Source organism: Hemitrygon akajei, chromosome 5 (assembly GCF_048418815.1).
Source record: "Hemitrygon akajei chromosome 5, sHemAka1.3, whole genome shotgun sequence".
Lineage (NCBI taxonomy): Eukaryota > Metazoa > Chordata > Chondrichthyes > Myliobatiformes > Dasyatidae > Hemitrygon > Hemitrygon akajei.
In genome coordinates, this window is record NC_133128.1 from 61,543,332 (window position 1) to 61,564,654 (window position 21,323).

Below are 21,323 nucleotides of genomic sequence, written 5' to 3' on the forward strand. Positions count from 1 at the left end.
ACAGAATATTCAGCTTCTGACCTGCTCTTGTAGCTACAGTATATATGAGGGAGATGTGGTAGTGCCTGGTGAATGACAGCTCTTGGATGTTGACTGGAGGATACTCAGTGATGGCATTGAATATCCAGGATAGGTGGTTTGAGTTTCTTGCTGGAAACAATAATTATAAGGCAATATTGATAACTGGCAATCATATGGCACAAAAACTATTTGCAAATTATAGGCCTATCCACAAATATTATCTAGGTATCAGAATCAGGTTTGTTATCACTGACATATTCTGTGAAATTTGGTATTGTAGTAGCAGTACAATACAATAATAAAAATTACTATAATTACAATAAGTATAGAACAAATCGTGCAAAAACAGTAAATTAAGTATAGATCATTCCATGATCAAAGTGTTCATGGATCATTCAGAAAACTAATGGGGAGTGGAAGAAGCTTTTCCTAAAATGTTGAGTGTGCACCATCAGACTCCTCTGCCACCACCTCGATGGTAATAATGAGAAGAGGGCTTGTATTGGATGGTGAGGATCTTTCATTATGGATGCTGCCTCTTGAGACGTTATCTTTTGAAGGTGCCCTTGATAGTGGGGAAGCTAGTGCCCATGATGAGGCAGTCTGAATTTACAACCCTGTGCAGCTTTTTTGTATCATGTTCATTAGTGCCGCCACACTAGATGTTGGTACACCCAGTTAGAATGTTCTCCACAGCACATCTCCAGAAATTTGCTAGTGTTTTTAATGACACGCCAAATCTCCTCAAACTCCTAATGAAATAGAACTGCTGGCATGCCTCCTTTGTAACTGCATTAATACATTGGATCCAAGATAGATCTTCAGAGATGCTAACACCCAGGAATTTATTTATTTAATTATTTTATTATTTTCTGATGCATTTCTACAAAACAACTACAAACAAAAAACCCAACACCAAAATGAAGATTAATACAATGCAAAATAAACGTATCAAATATATAATTCATAACAATAAGGAAACAGCACCCAAAATAAAATCATATAAAGTTAGTATTCTCCCCACTCTCCCACTACAAAACTCCAGGCCAACCATTACAATATGTAAAAAAAAAAGTTAATCAACCCCATAGAGCTGTAAGTATAAATATATATATAAAATATGCCTACTACCAAAACTATAATGTAATTCCCATCATAAAGAAACCATAAAACTTACAAGGAAAAAAAAGCTGAAAGTAAGGGGTTATGATAACAGAAAAAAAGAATAAACTTAATCTAAAGAGGAGTTATGAAAGTATTCAAGAAAAGGTCCCCACACCTCATGAAACTTTATGTCCGAATTGAGAAGTGAATAATGAATTTTTTCAAGGTCTAAGGACATAATATCATTAAGCCATTGAGCATGAGTGGGTGACAATAGACAATAGGTGCAGAAGTAGACCATTCGGCCCTTCGAGCCTGCACCGCATGGGGCAACATCTTTCCACCTGAGGAAGGAATTTAAAACTGGTCACCCTTTCCACTGGTCTCTTGATGAGAACTGCTGTATGCTCTTCTGATCCCCCTTCCTGAAGCCCACAGTCAATTCCTTGGTCTTACATTGAATGCAAGGTGATGGTTGTAACACCGTTCAGTCAGCCAATCTACCTCACTCCTGTATGTTGCCTCATCACCATCTGATAGTTACTGCATGAAATCAGCAGATTTTGAGCTGTACCTAGCCACTGAGTCAGAGCATAGAGTGGGCTAAGCATGAATCCTTTAGGGGCACTTGTGTTGATTGTCAAAAGAGGAGGGGGTCTGGTTCATTTGCTGAGGATTTCCAAATGCAATTAAGTGTTCTCAAATGATCAGCAAACATTAGTAGCTGAAGATGAGAGATAAATCATTGAAGCAGCTGACGGTGATTGTGCTTGGGACTTTGCCCTGAAGAATTCTTGGAGCTAAAATGGTTAGTGTCCAAAACCACTGTCATCATGTGTTTTAAGGTATGACTGCAATCTTGAGGTAGTTTTCCACTTGATACCCTTTGACTACAATTTTATCGGGGCTCCTTGATCAACACTCTTGTCAAATCTTACTTGGTGAGATTTTCATCTCACATGGTCAATGAGTGGGTCAAGGCTTTGATAAGTTTGGAGTCATAAAACCAAAACTAGATATTTATAAACAGGTTCGTTTGTGTGGATGGCACCTCTATCACTTTGCTGATGATTAAGATTAGTTTGAGCTGGTAATTCGCTAGATTAGATTGCATTGCTTTTTTTATGAACTGGATATACCTGAAAATTTTTTCCTCATTGCCTTGTTGATGCCGGTGTTTTAAGTACTGGAACAAATTGGCAAGATTTTAGTTCTTATTTCACTCTGTTGTTTAATGTGCATGTAATTTAAGGCTGTTTCACCAGATTAGCACCCTTTTTTTCCCCCCAATTATGACTTGTCCCATCGTGGTTTTCTGCACTGTATGAACCAGGCTTACTCAGCTGGTTTATAAGTGATAAAATAAGGGCAATGCTGTGCCATGGGGCTGCAGATTGTGGTCATGTATATTTTTGCTTCTGTTAATGGTTTCCTCGGCCTTATGGATATCCATTTTTGAGCTAAAGGATCTGCCATTGTAGTCTCAAACAGCATAGGTGGTGATAGATGTGCTCCATATCCACAAGGACTACATGCTGATTAATGGCCCTGCAGTTGGATGAGCCTTCTAAACCTGCTAACTGAGGGCAATGCCAAGTATCCATTGCACTGTACTTGCTACCTACTACAAACCTTATCTGGCAGCCATTTCATTTGGGAACTGTTCAGTATTCTCAGTGACGTTGCAAACAACCACTCTTGCTAAAGAATGACACCACAGTACATTCTGTACTCTTTCTCCTTGTACAAGTGGGATAGAATGATCTTTTGGTTTATGATGAGTCATCTGGCACATTATTTGAAAGTTATCTGTGAGGTCAATTCTTTCAAGCAGTTGTATGTGGCTAACTTTTGTAACATCTCTGCTAGCAACACACAAAGTGCAGGAGGAACTCAGTCAGGCAGCATCTATGGAAAAAAGTACAGTCAACATTTCAGGCCAAAACCCTTCAGCAGGACTGCAGGAAAAAAGCCAGTCCTGCCAAAGGGTTTCAGTCCAAAACGTGGACTGTACTTTTTTTTTCCCATAGATGCTGCCTGGCCTGCTGACTTACTCCAGCATTTTGTGGGTGTTGCTCGGATTTCCAGCATCTGCAGATTTTCTCTTGTTTGTAACATCTCTCCTAATTTGGATTCTGTTCCCCACATGCTTGTGAGGAAGACATTCCAAGGTGGAATGAGATGGGAGAGACTTAGTTGTGTTAAATTTGAAGTTTTGACTGGCAAATTGTTTCTCTTTTCATCATCATACCTGTTTGATTCCTCATCTCTCCCTTGATCAATTCTCACTGTTTTTGGCTTAATAAAAGTCATTCCATGTTTGTAAGTGCTTAGGTACAGGGAGTAGTTGTAAATTTGAACACATCTTAATCCAGAGATAAGGATTGGTGCTGAGGAAAACTGAATACTTATTTTTACATTTTTCTGTTTGTTTTATTCCAGTTATTCGATCCTTTGATGTCAATAAGCCTGGATGTGAAGTAGATGATCTGAAGGGTGGTGTAGCTGGTGGCAGCATTCTGAAAGGGGTGCTAAAGGTATAAACTATTTATCAGAAAAAGCATGATGGAGGGGTGGGGAAATGGGCATGGTGCCATAAAATTGATTTTGAAACCTTTGAATAGTCATGTAGTGTTGAGGAATTAAAGCATTTTGTTTCATTGTACTCTAATTATAAAACTTACTGCAATACTGTACAAAATATTTATCTTCTTATAAATATTTTAGTCCCAGCAGTTTTCTGCTGATGGAAGTGGTAGATTCCAATTGCTGCACATGATTCCAAGCTGTTTTGTGGCCTTGAATGAGCTGATCATGGTTTATTTCAGTACACTGGACATTTATGCTAAACGGAGTTAACGCAAATCCCAGTAAAATACAGTACTCAATGTAAGCAACGATATTTTGCTTGATTTTAGTCTAATGATTCAAAGTTCAACGTAAATTTATTATCCAAGTACATGTATGTCACCATATACAACCCTGAGATTCATTTTCTTGTGGGCATTGACAGCTAATACTAAGAAACACAATAGAATCAATTAAAAAATGCACAAAGACAAACAACCAGTATGCAAAATACAACACACACAAAATGCTGGAGGAACTCGGCAGGCCAGGCAGCATCTATGGAAAAGAGTACTGTTGACGTTTCAGGCCAAAACCCCTTGGCAGGACTGGAGAAAAAAAGCTGGGGAGTAGATTTGAAAGGTGAGGGGAGAGGAGAGAGAAACGGCAGGCGATAGGTGAAACTTGGAGGGGGTGGAGTGAAGCAGAGAGCTGGGAAGTTGATTGATGTAAGAGACAGAAGACCATGGAAAAAGGAAGAAAAGGGGGAGAGGAGCACCAGAGGGAGGCGATGGGTGGGCAAGGGGGTAACATGAGAGTGGGACAGGGAGATGGGAAATGAAGGGTGGTGGGGGAGAGGGCATTAATGGAAGTTTGAAAAGATGTTGATGCCATCAGGTTGGAGGCTAAAGTGTTGTTCCTCCAACCTAAGTGTGGCCTTATCTCGACAATGGAGGAGGTCAATGAACATATTGGAATGGGAAGTGGAATTAAAATGGGTGGCCCTTGGGAGATCCTGCTTGTTCTGGCGGACGAACCGTAGGTGCTCAGCGAAATGGACTCCCGGTTGACATCGGGGCTCACCATACAAGAGGCCACACTGGAAGCACCGAATACAGTTTTTGACCCAACAGGTTCTCAGGTGAAATGTCGCCTCACCTGGAAGAAGTGTTTAGGGCCCTGAATGGTAGTGAGGGGTCAGGTGTAGCACTTGTTCCACTTGCAAGGATAAGTGCCAGGAGGGAGATCAGTGGGGAGGGACAAATGGACAAGGGAGTCACGTGGGGAGCGATCCCTGCAGAAAGCAGAAAGTGGGGGACGGGGGAGCAGGAGATGTGTTTGGTGGTGGGATCCAGTTGGAGGTGCCAGAAGTTTCAGGGAGTTATGTGCTGGACGCGGAGGCTGGTGGGTTGGTAGGTGAGGACAAGAGGAACCCTATCCTTGGTAGCGTGGCGGGAGGTCGGGGTAAGAGCAGACGTGTGAAATGGAAGAGATGTGGTTGAGGACAGCATTGATGCTGGAAGAAGGGAAACCCCTTTCTTTGAAAAAGGAGGACATCTCCTTCATTCTAAAATGAAAAGCTACATCCTGAGAGCAGATGCGGCAGAAACAGAAGAATTGAGGGAGGAGGTGGCATTTCCTCCCACCTTTCAAATCTACTACTCAGCTTTTTTTTTCTCCAGTCTTGCCAAAGGGTTTCGGCTCAAAACATCAACTGTACTTTTTTCCATAGCTGCTGCCTGGTCTGCTGAGTTCCTCCAGCATTTTGTGTGTGTTGCTAGGACTTTCCAGCATCTGCAGATTTTCTGTTTGCAAAATACAACTAATTGTGCAAATACAAAAAAGAAAAACAAAATTAAATAATAAATTATTAGCTTGTTCACACAAAAAAATGCTGGACCTTAAAAATGAAATGTCTTGATCTACTTTGATGTACTTTCTGCCAGCTCGGGGTTTGTCCATTTAATGAATTAATGGGTGTGTGAAGGAGTAGAGAAGCTGATCCGTAAACATGTTCCATACTCATACTGGGCTGCCGTATTTAGATGCTTGAACCACTTCACTACCAACAAGAAGGTGTGTAGAATGTCATCAATCACTGCATCAGACGACACATTTGACAACAACAGGTATCTATCTCCTTTGCTTCAGTCCCTTCCCACCTACATCCGCAACACTTCACATGCTCTCAATCTCCTCAACAACTTTAAATTCTCCTGGCCCTGACTGCTTCGTCCAGTCCCTATACACTTCTATTCCCCATCAAGAAGGCCTTAAATCTCTCCACTTCTCTCCCAAGAAAAGAATCACCAGGTCCCCTCCTTTATCTGGCAGATCTGGTCCTCATCCTCAAAAATTCCTTCTTTGGCTCCTTCCACTTTCTCCAGGCTCAAGGGGCACCCATGTCGGCCCCAGCTATGCCTGCCTTTTCATTGGCTGTGTAGAACAGTTCCATGTTCCAGGCCTGACCTGGTAATGCTTCCTAACTCTTCCTTCGCTACATTGACAACTGCATTGGTGCTCCTTCATGTACCTATGCTGAGTTTGTCATTTTCATCAGCTTTGCCTCCAACTTCCACCCTGCCCTTACATTCACTTGTCCATTTCTGACACCTCCATCCTCTTTCTTGATCTCTCTGTCTCCATCTCTGAAGACAAGCTGTCTATTGACATATTTTATAAACCTACCGATTCCCACAGCTATCTTAACAATACTTCTTCCCACCCTTTCTCCTGTAAAAATGCTATTCCCTTTGCTCAGTTCCTTCGTCTCAGCCCCATCTGTTCCCAGGTTGAGGCTTTCTGTTCTGTCATTGTCAGAGGTGACCTCCTCCTTCAAAGAACGGGATTTCCTTTTCTCCACCATTGATGCTGCCCTCACTGCATCTCCTCTATTTCCTAGACATCCATGTTCACCCCGTCTTTCTATCAGCTTAACAAGGATAGAGTTCCTTTTGTCCTTACCAACCACTCCATTAGCCTCCATACAACACATCATTCTCCACAACTTCCACCATCTCCAAAGGGGTCTACCACCAAACATATCTTTAGTTTCCTTCACAGCCCTCCCCACCCTCTCCCCGCTTTCCACTTAGCGCAGGGATCACTCCCTCATGACTCCCTTATCTTTGTGTCCATCCCCACTAATCTCCCTCATGGCCTCAAATAGTCCTTCCAGATGAGGCAGCACTTCACCTTGAATTTGTTTGGTGGGAGGGTCACCTATTATATCTAGTGCTCCGAAAGTAGTCTCCTCTATATTGGTGAGATCCGTTGTAAATTGGGGAACCACTTTGTTGAGCACCTCCGCTTCATCCGCCAAAAGCAAAATTTCCCGGTGGCCAACCATTTTTATTCTTTTTCCCATTTTGACATGTTGGTTCATGGCCTCCTCTTTTGCCACCATTGAGGGTGGAGCAGCAACACCTTATATTCCATCTGAATAGCCTCCCATGAACATCAATTTCTCCTTCTGGTAAAAAAATACCCTCCCCATCCCTCTTCTTTCTCCACTCTGACCTCTTACCCACCCATTACCTTCCCCTGATGCCATTCCTTCTTCCCTTTCTTCCATGGTCCCCTGTCCTCTCCTATTAGATTCCATCCTCTCCAGCCCTTCACCTTTCCCGTCCATATGACTTCACCCATCACCTTCTAGGTATCCTCTTCCCTTTATTCTGGGATCTTCCCCCTTTCTAGTCCTGTAGAAAAATCTCAGCCTGAAACGTCAACTGTTTGTTAATTTCCATACTTTCTGAATTCTTCCAGCATTTTGTGTGTGTCGCGACACATTTGAGAAGCTTATTACTCTCAGTAGCAGAGGTTCCCAACCTGGGGTTCGTGGACCCCTTGGTTAATGGTAGGAGTCCATGGCATTATAAAGAGGGGAGCCCCTGCTCCAGAGAAAGTATCAGCTGCTAGCTGCAAAAAGCATTTCCATCGCTCTCATCATTGAAATATATCAATACAAATCAAGGCACTGTACTTTGTTTTTAGAACTATTTTTTGTGAGCAAGCTAAGCATTTGAATAAAACTAAATAGGAATATATAATAGTCTATGTTGAAATCTTGTATGGTTGACCACTGCAGGGGTCGCCCAACAGCTGCTTGACTTGGAGTGGCAGAGTTCTATTCTGCCAAGTCACTAGAAATCAGATGGCTTCTGTTCAACACTTATGCAATAAAAATGCCTAATCCACAACATAGGTGGACCTATTTTATCAGTTCACTGATGCAATTAGAAATTATATATTTTGGGGTTCAAACCAAAACATGAACAATTCCTCTCTTTTCACAGATGCAGCCTGACCCTCTTGACTTTCTGCAGCAGATTATTTGTTGCTTCAGATTCAAGTGTGCAGTCTCTTGTATCTACAATTGGAAATAGTTTGATATTTATTTGTCCTGTTAGTTGGTGCTGGCTGTACTTAGTAGTCTAGCACTTCCTAGTTGTTAATTATAAGCTTTTGAAATTTACCCACAATGGAATTTCAATGTAAAAATTAAGGTGAGACTCTTAGTACGTAATAGCCAATGTTAGCGTTTCTGAGCCATGTATTGAATATTATACCTGACATCATTGTGCCGTAGCCGTAAGGATGGGCTGGCAGCATTGGTGGTTGAAGAGAGGAGGGAGTCAAAATAGGCAGATTTGTGCTAAACTTCCCAAGATAAGAATTCTATTATAGCTCATATAAATAAAGATATTCCACCAAGAATTTGGTGCCTCTACGGGAGGTGAATAGGTGTGGCAGATAAAATTGTCATAAAATAATCTTGCACAGAAATTTGTGGAAAAATTAGTGTATGATCACTTGTGATTTAAAAAAAAATTATTTGCTTAATAGTGCATGCTTTTATATCTGTAGGTAGGCCAAGAACTTGAAGTTCGACCTGGCATTGTGTCAAAAGACCATGAAGGGAAGCTGATGTGCAAGCCCATCTTTTCCAAGATTGTGTCACTTTTTGCAGAGCACAATGACCTCCAATTTGCAGTTCCTGGTGGCCTTATTGGTAAGAAGATTCCTTTTAAAAGATTTACAATTCTAAGTTTTTGTGATTTTGAAGAACACAAGAGTATCTGTTAGTATGCTGTGTGAATATTATCCACAAGACCTTTTAAGTATAGTGTAGGAAGCATTTCCAGTCAGACCAGCAGCATTGTTGTACTGATTGGTGAACAATATTCCACAGGGAGAAATGTGGATTAATGTTTATTTTATGTACTTGGGGAAAATATTTGCTGTAAATATTTTTCTCATTATCCAAAATTCTATGTTGATTAGTCAGAAGATTATTTTAAAGTTGCATTTTTGTTAAATGACTTATCAAACAGGAGTTCAAATTTCATTATGGTTGAGTTAAAATTCAATTTATATTCACTTTGGACTAAAAATCTAGTTTAATGGTGACTGTGAAATTGCTCAATTAGCATTTTTTTAAATCTGGTTTCCTAATAATCTTCAGGGAAGTCAATCTTGTAAATGTGTCTTTTTGCATAAATGAGACTCCAACACACAGTGATTTTTATCTTTAAATTTAACTCTGAAACTATTAAATTCAGGGATAATCAAAGATGGATAATAAATTCTGAGCATTGCTGATGATGTCTATGTTATTTGAATATAATTAAAAACATCTTAAATTAAGATGTTTTGGTATAACATCAGAATTAGTAGGAGTAAGCTTTATGGCTGTCATTGCTGCACCAGCATTCAACCAGATCATGCTGTTTTTTTAAAAAACTTAAAATACTACTACTCACCATATCTCCCATCTAGTTTGATCTCTATAATATGCAAAAATAAATTGATTTATATTTTGAATATAGGCCATGACTGAGTCTCCACAGTCTCTGTGGAGAGTTTCAAAGAGTCACCCACCCTTTGAGTGAAGAATTTTTTTCCAACCTTAAGCCCAACTGGCCAAACCCTTTTGTTCTAGACTCCTTAACCTGAGGAAACTTCCTCCCTGCCTTACTCTGTTGAACACTCAAAGAATTTTGTACATTTTGAAATATTAGAAAATAAAGAACCTGCTTAATCACTCCACATATTAATTCGACTATCATCCTGGCAAATCTCTGCTATAGTTCTTCTATAAGAATTTTTCTTCCGTGCAAAGTAGTCTAGGAATGATCCTGCTGAGTTCCTATATGGCAGTAAGATAGCTTTTTGCATGGGGATTTGAGTATAAGAGTAAATGTCACTCTATCTTTTGGCTTCCTAATTGCCTGCTATACCTGCATATTATTTTTGTGTGATATATACAAGACCATGTATTTCCCTTAGAACATTAACATTTCCTCTTCTCTAACCATTTCAGTAAAAATGTACTTTTTTTTTAACCCTGTTCACTCATGAATCCTTCTTTCCACTTATATTCCTGTTTTGTTTCATGTCATCAGTAAACTTGGAAGTGTTACATTTGGTCCCCTCAACCAAATGATTGGTAAAAATTGTAGATTGTTGTGGCCCTAAGCACTGATCCTTGCTTGTCACAATTTGCCAGCCTGAGAGGGGTGACTCATTTTTATGTGGCTTTCTATCTTTTGACAGTCTTGTAATTCACACCGATGGTCTATGTGCTCTAATGTTATTAACAACCTGTGGCGGATCTGTCAAAAGCCTGAAAATCCCAAGTAAATCAGGTCCATAAGCCCCCTCTCTTGTATTCTATGAGGTACTTGGTCAAAGAACTCCAGTAGATTGGCCAAATGAGATCTTTCTTATATAATTTCATGTTGACTCTCCTTAATATTAAAATACTTAGAAAATAATTTTTTTATGCACTTTCTACAACACTACAAAAAAAACCTCCAAGAACGAAATAGGAAATTAATACAGTGCAAGATAAACATACAATGGTAATATAATACAGAATATAATAATTGAAAAAGCACCCAAATTGAAGTCGTGTAAAGTTAGTATCCACCCCCACCCCCGCAAGAAAATAAAACTCCAGACCAACCAGAGCAAAATGTAGGAAATATAAATCAGAACATTCAAACCCCCAAAACTGTAAATATAATTAAAAACAGAAGATAATAATGCTTACTACCAAAAAAAAGCTGAAAGCAAGGGACTGAAAAAGAAACTTAGTCAAAAGGAAAGTTATGAAAATACTCAATGAAAGGTCCCCAGACCTTATGAAACTTTATGTCCGAATTAAGAATTGAGTAATGAATTTTTTCAAGATCTAAACAGGACATAATGTCGTTAAGCCATTGAGCGTGCGTGGGTGGGGCAACATCTCTCCATCTGAGAAGAATTAGACGTCTAGCCAGAAGAGAAGCAAAAGATAATATTCGACGTTTAGTCAAACTCAAATGTATATCTGTCTCAGCCAAGAAACCAAAAAGAGCAATTAAAGGGTTAGGTTCTAAGTGGCGATTCAGAATACAGGATAAAGTTAAGAAAACATCCCTCCAAAATTTCTCTAGACTAGGACAGGTCCAGTACATATGAATGAGAGAAGCCTCACCACTTTTGCATTTATCACAAAGAAGACTAATATTAGGATAAAATTGAGATAATTTAGATTTGGACATATGAGCCCGATGAACAGTCTTAAACTGTAAAAGACAGTGGCGAGCACAAGGAGAAGTTGAGTTAACTGTCTTGAGAATCGAGTCCCATACCTCATCAAATAAAGGGATATTTAAGTCATGCTCCCAAGCCATTCTGATTTTATCCAAAGGGGCATAAGGATCCTAATTTATCACGAATAAAAGATATTAAACCTTTACACAATAGATTAATAGAAAGAAACAAGTCCATAGCATTTTTCTCGGGCATCTCAGGGAAGTTGGGTAATAAAGGATTAATGAAGTGTCTAATTTGGAGATATCTAAAGAAATGGGCATTAGGTAGATTAAACTTAGCAGAGAACTGTTGAAAAGATGCGAAGCGATTTATCAATGAAAAGATCTTCAAAATACCTAATGCCCTTTCTATACCAATCATAAAATGTTGAATCATGCATAGAACTTAGAAAAAGATGATTATGTAAAATAGGACTAGAAAGGGAAAAATCATAGAAACCATAAGATTTCCTAAACTGGGCCCATATTCGCAGAGTATGTCTAACAAGAGGATTAACAATTAGTCTAAGCAAACTACTAGGGAATGCAGATCCAAGAAGTGCAGAGATAGATAGATCCTTAGTGGAATTCAGCTCCATTGCTACCCATTTAGGGCGGTCAGACTGGCTATGGAAAGAAGACCAGAAGATAAGACAACGAATGTTAGCTGCCCAGTAGTATAGACGGAAATTAGGTAAGGCCATGCCGCCCTCTTTTTTAGATTTTTGAAAGTAAGTTTTGTTAATTCTGGAATGCTTACCCTTCCACAGATAGGACAAAATGATAGAGTCTAAGGAATCAGAAAAGGTTTTAGAAATAAAAATTGGAATAGATTGAAATAAGTATAAAAATTTAGGGAGAACATGCATTTTAATAACATTAACACGACCTACCAAGGACATAGATAAAGGTGACCATTGTGACAAACACTGTTTTGTAGAGTACAAAAGATTGGCAAAATTTTCACGAAAAAGAACCTTAAAATTCCTTGTAACTGTAATACCAAGATAGGTAAATTGATTATCAACTACTTTAAAGGGGAGGTCACGAAATACTAATACTTGTGCTTCTTTATTAATTGGAAAAAGTTCACTCTTATGTAAATTAAGTTTATAACCAGAGAACTGACTAAATTGATCAAAAAGTAAAAACATTGGAGGTAAGGATGTGGACGGATTTGAAAGAAAAAGTAATAGATTATCAACATAAAGAGAAACTTTATGCTCAACAGCCCCCCCCCCCCCCCCCCAGATCCCCGTCAATTCAGGACAACTTCGAAATGCAATTACCAGAGGCTGTACAGCCAAATCAGAAAGAAAGGGACTTAAGGAGCATCCTTGACAGGTGCCACGTTTAAGGTTAAACAACTGGGATTGCTGAGAATTAGTCAAAACAGAGGCGGTAGGACATAGATACAGTAATTTGATCCAAGAGATAAAACTTTGACTGAGATCAAATTTTTCTAAAACCGCAAAGAGGTAGTTCCACTCTATACGATCAAACGCTTTCTCCGGATTGAGAGAGATAACGCATTCAGGAGTCCCAGTTGAAGGTGAGTATAAAATATTAAATAAACGCCGTATATTTAAAAAGGGAAGACGATTTTTAATAAAACCAGTTTGATCATCAGAAATAATAGAGGGTATAACAGTTCCTAATCTATGAGCCAAAACTTTGGCCAAAATTTTAACATCAACATTAAGCAAAGAAATCAGCCTGTAAGAGGAGCACTCTGTTCGATCTTTGCCCTTTTTAAATAAAAGAATAATACATGCCTCATTAAATGAGGGTGGCAATTTACCATAATTAAACGAATCAGATAGTACTGAGAGTAACTGAGGTGAAAGAAGTGAAGAGAATGATTTATAAAATTCTATGGGGAACCCATCAGGACCAGGAGATTTGCCTGACGACAGTACAGAGATTGCAAAAGATACTTCTTCTAATGATATAGGCTCATTAAGTTTTGCTTTAGAATCAGATGAAATCGAAGGGATATTCAAGCTATTTAAAAAAAGATCAACAGAAATGTTCTCATTCAGGGATTCAGAGGAATAAAGCCGAGAATAAAAATTCTTAAGTAAGTCATTAATTTCTGAGTGATTTGATGTAATATCCCCATTCTCCTTCCGGATCTTTGTAATATGTTGTTTAGCTTTAGAACGTCTCAACTGATTAACTAGAAACTTGCCAGATTTATCACCATGAATATAAAAGCGACTCTTACTTTCAAGAAGTTGACATTCAACTGGTTGAGTAGAGAGAAGGTCAAATTTAGTTTGGAGTTCTACACGCTTCTTATATAATTCGGGGTTTTTAGTCTGAGCATATAATTGATTTAATTCTTTAATCTGATTAATCAGGTCTAATCGCTCCGAACGGGACTTTCTATTAAGATTCGCTGTATATGAAATTATTTGACCCCTAAAATATGCTTTTGTAGCATCCCAGACAATCTGGGATGAAATTTCAGATGACGTATTAGTGTTTAGGAAAAAAGTTATCTGGTCCTTAATAAATTTTACAAAACCATCATCTGATAATAAAGTCGGGTTAAAGTGCCAATGTTTATTCCTTTGAGGGAGACCAGGAAAATTTAGAGACAACATGACTGGGGCATGATCAGAGATCAGTATACTCTGATAGTCACAAGAATGAACAAATGAAGTAAGTTGATTATCAATTAAGAAATAGTCAATTCTAGTAAAGGTATGATGAACGTGAAAAAAAGGAATAATCTCTCTCAGTAGGATGAAGGAAACGCCATATATCAGAGATACCATAGTTAGAAAGAAAAGAGAGAATAGCTAAAGCAGATTTAGTAGGTAATCTAGTAACGGGACGATCGATCCAAAGTTGGGTCTAACCAGCAGTTAAAGTTGCCACCCAATATAAGAGAATATAGGTTTAGATCTGGTAATGAGGAAAAAAGCGTTCAAAAAAATTAACATCATCAGAATTGGGAGCATACAGGTTAGCTGGTACAACCTTAGTATTATATAACTTGCCAGAAACAATAATAGAATGGCCATTTGTGTCAGATATCTTACTATGAAGTTCAAAAGGAACATTTGAGTTGATAAGAATGGAAACCCCCCCCCCAGCTTTGGCTGGGAAGGATGAATGAAAATGTTGACCCACCCACTTTGACATAAGCCGAGAATTATTGAAACTATGAATATGAGTTTCTTGGAGGAAAGCAATGTCAGCTTTAAGTTGCTTAATATGGGAGAAGACCTTTCTTCTTTTAACAGGATGATTCAATCCCTTTACATTCCAGTTCACAAATTTAAATGGACTAACCATTATCAATTGTTAAGACGTAAAAGGCAGTAGGCATATATAAGATCAAACATTGCAATAACAGTTTGGAAGCAAAAATATAAACATAAATCAATAAAATCAAGACATAGACATGTCCTGGATAACAAGGAAAAACAAAAAAAAACAATAGATAATGTTGGTACTGGAGAATCCATCCCACCCTCACAACCCAAAACTAGATGGCTACTCAAAAAAGCAGCGAGCTCTACAGAAAATAGGACACCCCAAAAAACCAACTTCCAGTTCCATAACATTAACATAAGCTCCATGTAAATAATATAGCAGATACTAACTAATTTATGCACTACAAATCAAAATTACAAATAGGAACATCTTCGTCAGAAAGAATATAAAACTTAACACAAAATAGTAATCAAGAACTAATCTACCCACGAGAAACTGAAAAATTGAAAAAAAAGGGTAAAAGGGGGAATTCTATATTTAAAGAGAGTACATATCAGCCGTTTTAAAAAAAGGCAGGTCTTATACAGTAAATTGGCAGGGAGACCTTCAATAAAAAACTATAAGCCTCCCAAATAAACTAAGACCAGTTGTAGTTCTCTATAGTTAAAGTTATTCAAAAGTAAACTAAATTACTCAAATGAAATCTAAGTCCACAGGAAAACAAATTTAAATCATCTATTTAAGAAAATCACACCAAGTCCAAGGAGAGACCAACTAAAACCCTTAGGTTCTCAGTAGTTAAGGACTAAATTATTCAAATAGAGTCTGAGTTCGCAAAAAAGACTTTAATTCAAGAAATACTCATCAGCCATTTTAGAAAGTCAAACCGGGTCCAAAGAAATCAAGATGGCTGGGAGATTTCCAACAAACATCTCAGCCTCTCTAACTGACTTAAACCACTTATATTCTCCAGTAGTGAGCGTAATTCGAAGATCGGCAGGATTACGAAGGGGAAGTTTGAATCCATGATTAAAGAGCTCTTTCATAACGCCTTTGAACTCGGCACGCATCTTCAGAACCTGGGGAGCATAGTCTTCCACGATACAGATGGTATTATTTCGGAAAGTCAGTGTGCCTCCATAATCAAGCGATTTTTCACCTGATAATGATGGAAACACAGGATAACTGGTCGTGCTCTAGAACCCAAAACAGCTCGAGGGACATAAATTCTGTGAGCTGTTTCTAGCTCAGGTGGAGTCGGGAGAAATTCTTTCCCGAAAATCTCACAGAGAAAAGAGAAAAATTCAATGGGGGAACCAGTTTCAGTGGCCTCTGGCAAACCGAGAATTTACAGATTGCAGCGCCTGCTCCGATTTTAGAGATCCGCCATTTTGGAAATAAGTTTGCTGTTTTGCTCCATTAAGTTGGAACAGAGAGTTTCCAAATGCTGAACGCGGTGTTTTAAATCTTCAGAGGTTAGGTCGATGCGAGATAAATGTTTGGCTTGATCATCCACTCTGGCGTTAATCTGATCCAATTTTGACTCCAGCTGACTGATAGAGGCTCTAAATTCAGTCTTGATATCAGTTAAAATGTCTTGTCAATTCTGTTCTAGGATAGAGAGAATCTTGGCAGACGTGGGAGTTTCTTCTTTCCAGGATTTAGAATTTTTTGTAGCCATTGTAAGATAGACGTATTCGCAGGCAGATAGAAAAAACAGATAGAATAACGAACTAAGGTTTAAAAAGGTGTGAAGGTAAGAAATGTAATGGAGCAAAAGTTTGAAGCGACTAAACAATCGCCATCTTACCGGAAGTCCAATAATTTCTAAGAAAAATATTGGTAGTTTAATTACATCAGAACCAGACTTTATCAATTTCTGTAACAGATGCAAAGTACAATGTTAGATATTGATCAGCAAATTATCTGCTGGTTCTAATATCCTCAAGTATATAAACTTAAAGCTTTGAGTATTCCTGTTCTTCAGTTACTGAAAGGGACTCAAATAAAATTTCAGTATCTTTCACTTATCTTATTTCTCCAATCTCTAATTAACAAGCTAGTTATTTTTAAAGTGCAATATGAATTCATAGAACTTGGTCTGTGACTCACTTCATTAGACCATTAGGTAACTGTAGATAATCAGTAATAATTAGCTTGCATGCTCTTAAATCGTTTTATTTGTTTGGAAACCTCAGAAGAGTTCATAATTACTGGTAATTGGATAGAGGGGAAATGGTTCCTGTGCTATTTTTTTCAATACTGGAATTTTTGTTTTAGGTGTTGGAACAAAAATAGACCCAACCCTTTGCCGTGCTGATCGTATGGTAGGACAAGTTCTTGGTGCTGTTGGAGCTCTCCCAGAAATCTTCACAGAATTGGAAATTTCTTACTTTCTTCTCAGGCGATTATTGGGTGTGCGTACAGAAGGTGATAAAAAAGCTGCAAAAGTGAGTTGAGTACCAAGTCCATTTGAAGTAAATGTGTTTTGAAGAATATAATTTGCTACATTGATCTGTTGAAGCCCTTTATTTTGCAAGTAATGGCAGAAAATTCAGGCAGTTCCTACTCGGTTGTGTATATTTTAAAGAAATATCTTCAAAATGCAAATACTTTTTGACCATATTATATGTTTTGTATATAATTAGCCAATAGAATTTCACTTGGTTAACCTTAGCAAAATATGAGAGTACTTTAGTAAGTGTGTGTGTGTGTAACAGCACATCCCGATCGTTTTGGGGGATTTTAACCAGGCCAACTTGAAAAGGTCTCTATTATTACCAACAAATCACTTGTAGTACTAGAGGAGCCAACACACTGGGCCACTGTTACAGTACCATTATGAGCACTTACCATGCTATCCCATGCCCACACTTTGGAAAGTCTGATCACCTGGCTGTAGTTCTAGGAGTCTGAAGATCCTCTGGAGTATGTGCTACAAGAGCACAGTCATCTGCAAACTGCAGCTCCAGGACCCATTCTCTACAGAGTTTGGTGGTTGCATGGAGCCTCCTGATGTTAAAGAGGTTGCCATCTAATCTGACGTCCACTGCCACGCCACTGCTATCCTCAGTCTCATTGTGGAGAAGCTTGGTAACACACAGGAGGAAGATGTTACAGAGCACTGATGGTAGCACACACCCCTGCCTCACCCTTGTGCATACAAGGAAGGGCTCAGACTTCTCCTATGGTCACCCGAGCAGTCATCCCATCATGGAACTGGCGGAGGATGTTAACAAATTTATTGGGACAGCCAAACCTGAGGAGGACATCCCATAAGAGCTCTCTTTGCACAGTGTTGAATGCTTTGGAGAGGTCGACAAAGGCCATAAACAGGTCTCGATGTTGCTGATGAGCCACTGAAGCATCACCTTAGCCAGGACCTTTCCAGCAACAGAAAGGAGTGATATGCCCTTACTATTGCCGCAGATGGCCTTGTCACCCTTGTTCTTATAAATTACAAAGATGTTTTCATTTCTCCATTGCTGTGGGATGTTCTCGTCAGTCCAGGCCTTGGTGATATAGGTAGAGGGTACACATACATATGTACCCTCCGTTCAGTAACTCGGCAGGGCATGGGACTTATTGTTCTTAAGGGAATGGACAGCTGATAGAACCTCCTGGAAGGTTGGTGATAGACTGGGGTTGTGGATCTTCAGACCGTCCTTGCTGTGGCAGTGAGAGCATACAGCAGGGTGGGGCTGACCGTCAATACTACCAAGACAAAAATGGTTGGCCAATGGAGTGCTAGTGTCCCACCCACCCTACCTGCCTTCACTGTTGGTGATGAAAAGCTGTCAGTAGTGCCATCTTTCAAATATCTGGAGAGCATTCTCTCTGAGGATAGTGGCATTGACAACGACATCCAGAGCCACATTAAACAGACATCAGCTGCCTTTGGGAGACTTCGGCGTAGAGTCTTTCAGAACAGGAGCCTTCGTCCCTCCACAAAGGTCGCCGTATACCAAGAGGTCTGTGCACCACCCTCCTTTATGGCTGTGAAGCTTGGGTAACCTACAGCCGTCACATCAAGTCCTTGGAGCGCTTCCACATAAGCTGCCTTCAGCGCATCCTGGGAATTACTTGGCGTGAGCGGGTGCCTCACACTGAAATACTTGTGAAGACCAACTGCAGAAGTATTGAGGCCATGATCACCCAGCGTCAGTTGCAGTGACTGGGGCACGTGATAAGGATGCCCCATGTGGGCTACCCCGCAGAGTGTTAAACGGCCAGCTACTTCACGGTTGACGCTGAGCTGGAGGGCTGATTGGAAAGCTCCAAAACCTGGGCCTCTGTATCTCCCTTTGCAACTGGGTCCTCTACTTCCTAACTGGAAGATCACAATCTGCATATAGATATGTCAGCTGGATGAGTGGTGTCATAGCAACAAACTTGCACTTGACGTTAGTAAGACCAGAGAACTGATTGGGGGTTTCAGAGAGGATAAGATAAGGGAGCACACACCAGTCATAAAGGGATCAGAAGTGGAAAGAGTGAGTAATTTCAATTTTGTGGGTGTCAAGGTCTCTGCGGATCTATACTGGGCCCAACATAGTTGATGCAACTGCAAGGAAGGCACGACAGCAGTTATATTTCATTAGAACTTTGAGGAGGTTTGGTATGTCACCAAGCACACTCGCAAATTTCTACAGATGTATCGTGGAGAGCATTCTAACTGGCTGCATTTCTATCTGGTGTGGGTGGAGAGGGGGTGGGAGGGAGCATCAAAATAAGCTGCAGAGAGTTGTAAACTCCATCATGGGCACTAGCTTCCACAGTATACAGGACATTTTCCAAGGAGGGATACCTCAAAATGTAACATCCATCATTGACCCCTATCACTCAGGACTCAGGATATGCCCTGTTCTCATTACTACCGTCAGGAATGAGGTACAGGAGCTTGAAGGCATGCACTCAATGATTCAGGAACAGCTTCTTCCCCTCTGCCATCTGATTTCTGAATGGACATTGAAATTATGAATACTACCTCACTATGTTTCATTGGTTTATTTTTGCACTATTTAATATGTACATATACTTATTGTAATCTGGGTCTTTTTTTTCCTTTTATTATGTATTGCATTGAGCTGCTGCTGCAAAGAAAACAAAAGATGTGCCAGTGATATTAAAGCTGATTCTGATTTTTTTAAGGTTCAAAAGCTATCCAAAAATGAGGTGTTGATGGTAAACATAGGATCCCTTTCTACTGGAGGAAGAGTCAGTGCAGTGAAGGCCGACTTGGGAAAGATAGTCCTCACAAATCCAGTATGTACAGAAGTTGGTGAAAAGATTGCTCTCAGCCGAAGAGTAGAGAAGCATTGGCGGTGAGTGAAGAAAGTGTATTTTAAAAATAGGAATCTGTGAGATTTGGAAATCTATATTGAACATCTCAATTTTCTTCGTAAGGAAAGATGTGATGAGTTTTATAGGCGAACAAATGCTGTTACAGATTTCAGTGTAACAGTATTTGATGCCCAGAAAAACAAACTCAAGATTTAACTGACTGTAAGAGTTTATTGAGCAGATTCTTGATGCATTGATATCATTCGAGTAGGTATGTATTTCTTGTAAAAACTAATCAACTGTTTCTTTTACAGATTAATTGGTTGGGGTCAGATAAGAAGAGGTGTAACGATAAAGCCAACAGTTGATGATGATTAAAGCTGGAGTGCATATTATCATTGAAGAGGACTAGTTGACTACCTGCAGCAGTGCACACCATTTCCGTATTCTCTTGAATGCTACTTAAACTTTGTTTAGAAGAACTTCTGGTATCATGCCAGTAAATTTGAAAAACAGTGATTTGTTTTTACTATTCCGATATCTCCCGGTGATGAAAATTGTCTAATTTATATTTGAGTGCAAGTTGTCTTCAGAGAGAATGAAGTTCCATTCAGTCAGATCTGTGACCACTGACAAACATTAAAAATGTGTTTTGACATTTAAATTTGTGTTTGTTTTCATCCTCTTTAGTGCATACTCTTTCCTTTCCCCATCTTGATTATTTCCTTTTCTTTTTGTTTGCATTGCCTGGGATCCTATATTAAACAAAGTAAATTCCTGTGGTGCATTTTTAAATTATGATGCAAAAAGAGTGGAAAATATATAATGATGGATTCAGGTTCAGAAAGCTGTTCGATCTGTTTGAGAATGAGGTGGGGTAAAAGAGTTGGAGAGGTTGCACTGTTGATAAGGGAGAAAGTGAGAAGTACTCAGAGAACACATTAGAGGGCTCATTCATAGAGGTAATTTAGGTTGAGCATAGAAATAAGAAAGGTGCAATTGTGCTGATAAGATTAAACTACTGATTCCCCAATAGCCAATGAGAGATGGAGAAATAGGTATCAGTCAAATTATGAAAAGGTACAGAATCAACAGGGTCATCACATTGGGGGAATTTATCTTTCCCAGCATTGAAGGAAATTTCCTTAATACAAGAAGCTTAAATGGGTGGAATTTCTTAAAGGCATCCAAGAGGGGTTTTTGAAACATTCTGTTGAGAGTCCAACGGGGATAAAACATACTGTCTTAGTTTTTGAAAATGGGCCAAGCTAGATTACGGACCTGATAGTGGGTGAGTATTTTGGGAATAGTGACAAGAATTCATGTTCTAAGAGAGTTATGAATAAAGACAAAATTGGATCTTGCAGGAAGGTACTAAATTGGGGGAGGGTAAATTACAATGGGAAAGGACAGGAGCTAAGGGGTTTTGATTGGGATCAGTTGCTGTCAGATAGTCCACGTCAAAAGTGGGAATAGTTTAAACACAAACTAAGAAGTTTAGAGGACCTGAGAGGTCATAAATACAGTCTGGAAGGA

At 39.3% G+C, this 21,323-nt stretch overlaps 1 protein-coding gene across 1 annotated transcript in view; it reads left to right on the forward strand.

The window, feature by feature from the left end:
* eif2s3 (eukaryotic translation initiation factor 2, subunit 3 gamma) overlaps positions 1-20,451 on the forward strand; it is a 36,400-nt gene extending 15,949 nt beyond the window's left edge. The window contains exons 8-12 of the mRNA XM_073045615.1: positions 3,568-3,662; positions 8,563-8,707; positions 16,785-16,954; positions 19,656-19,828; positions 20,102-20,451. Coding sequence (XP_072901716.1) covers positions 3,568-3,662; positions 8,563-8,707; positions 16,785-16,954; positions 19,656-19,828; positions 20,102-20,165 — 647 coding nt within the window. The 3' untranslated portion in view covers positions 20,166-20,451. The remainder of the gene's footprint in view (positions 1-3,567; positions 3,663-8,562; positions 8,708-16,784; positions 16,955-19,655; positions 19,829-20,101) is intronic.
* Positions 20,452-21,323: the final 872 nt, after the last annotated feature.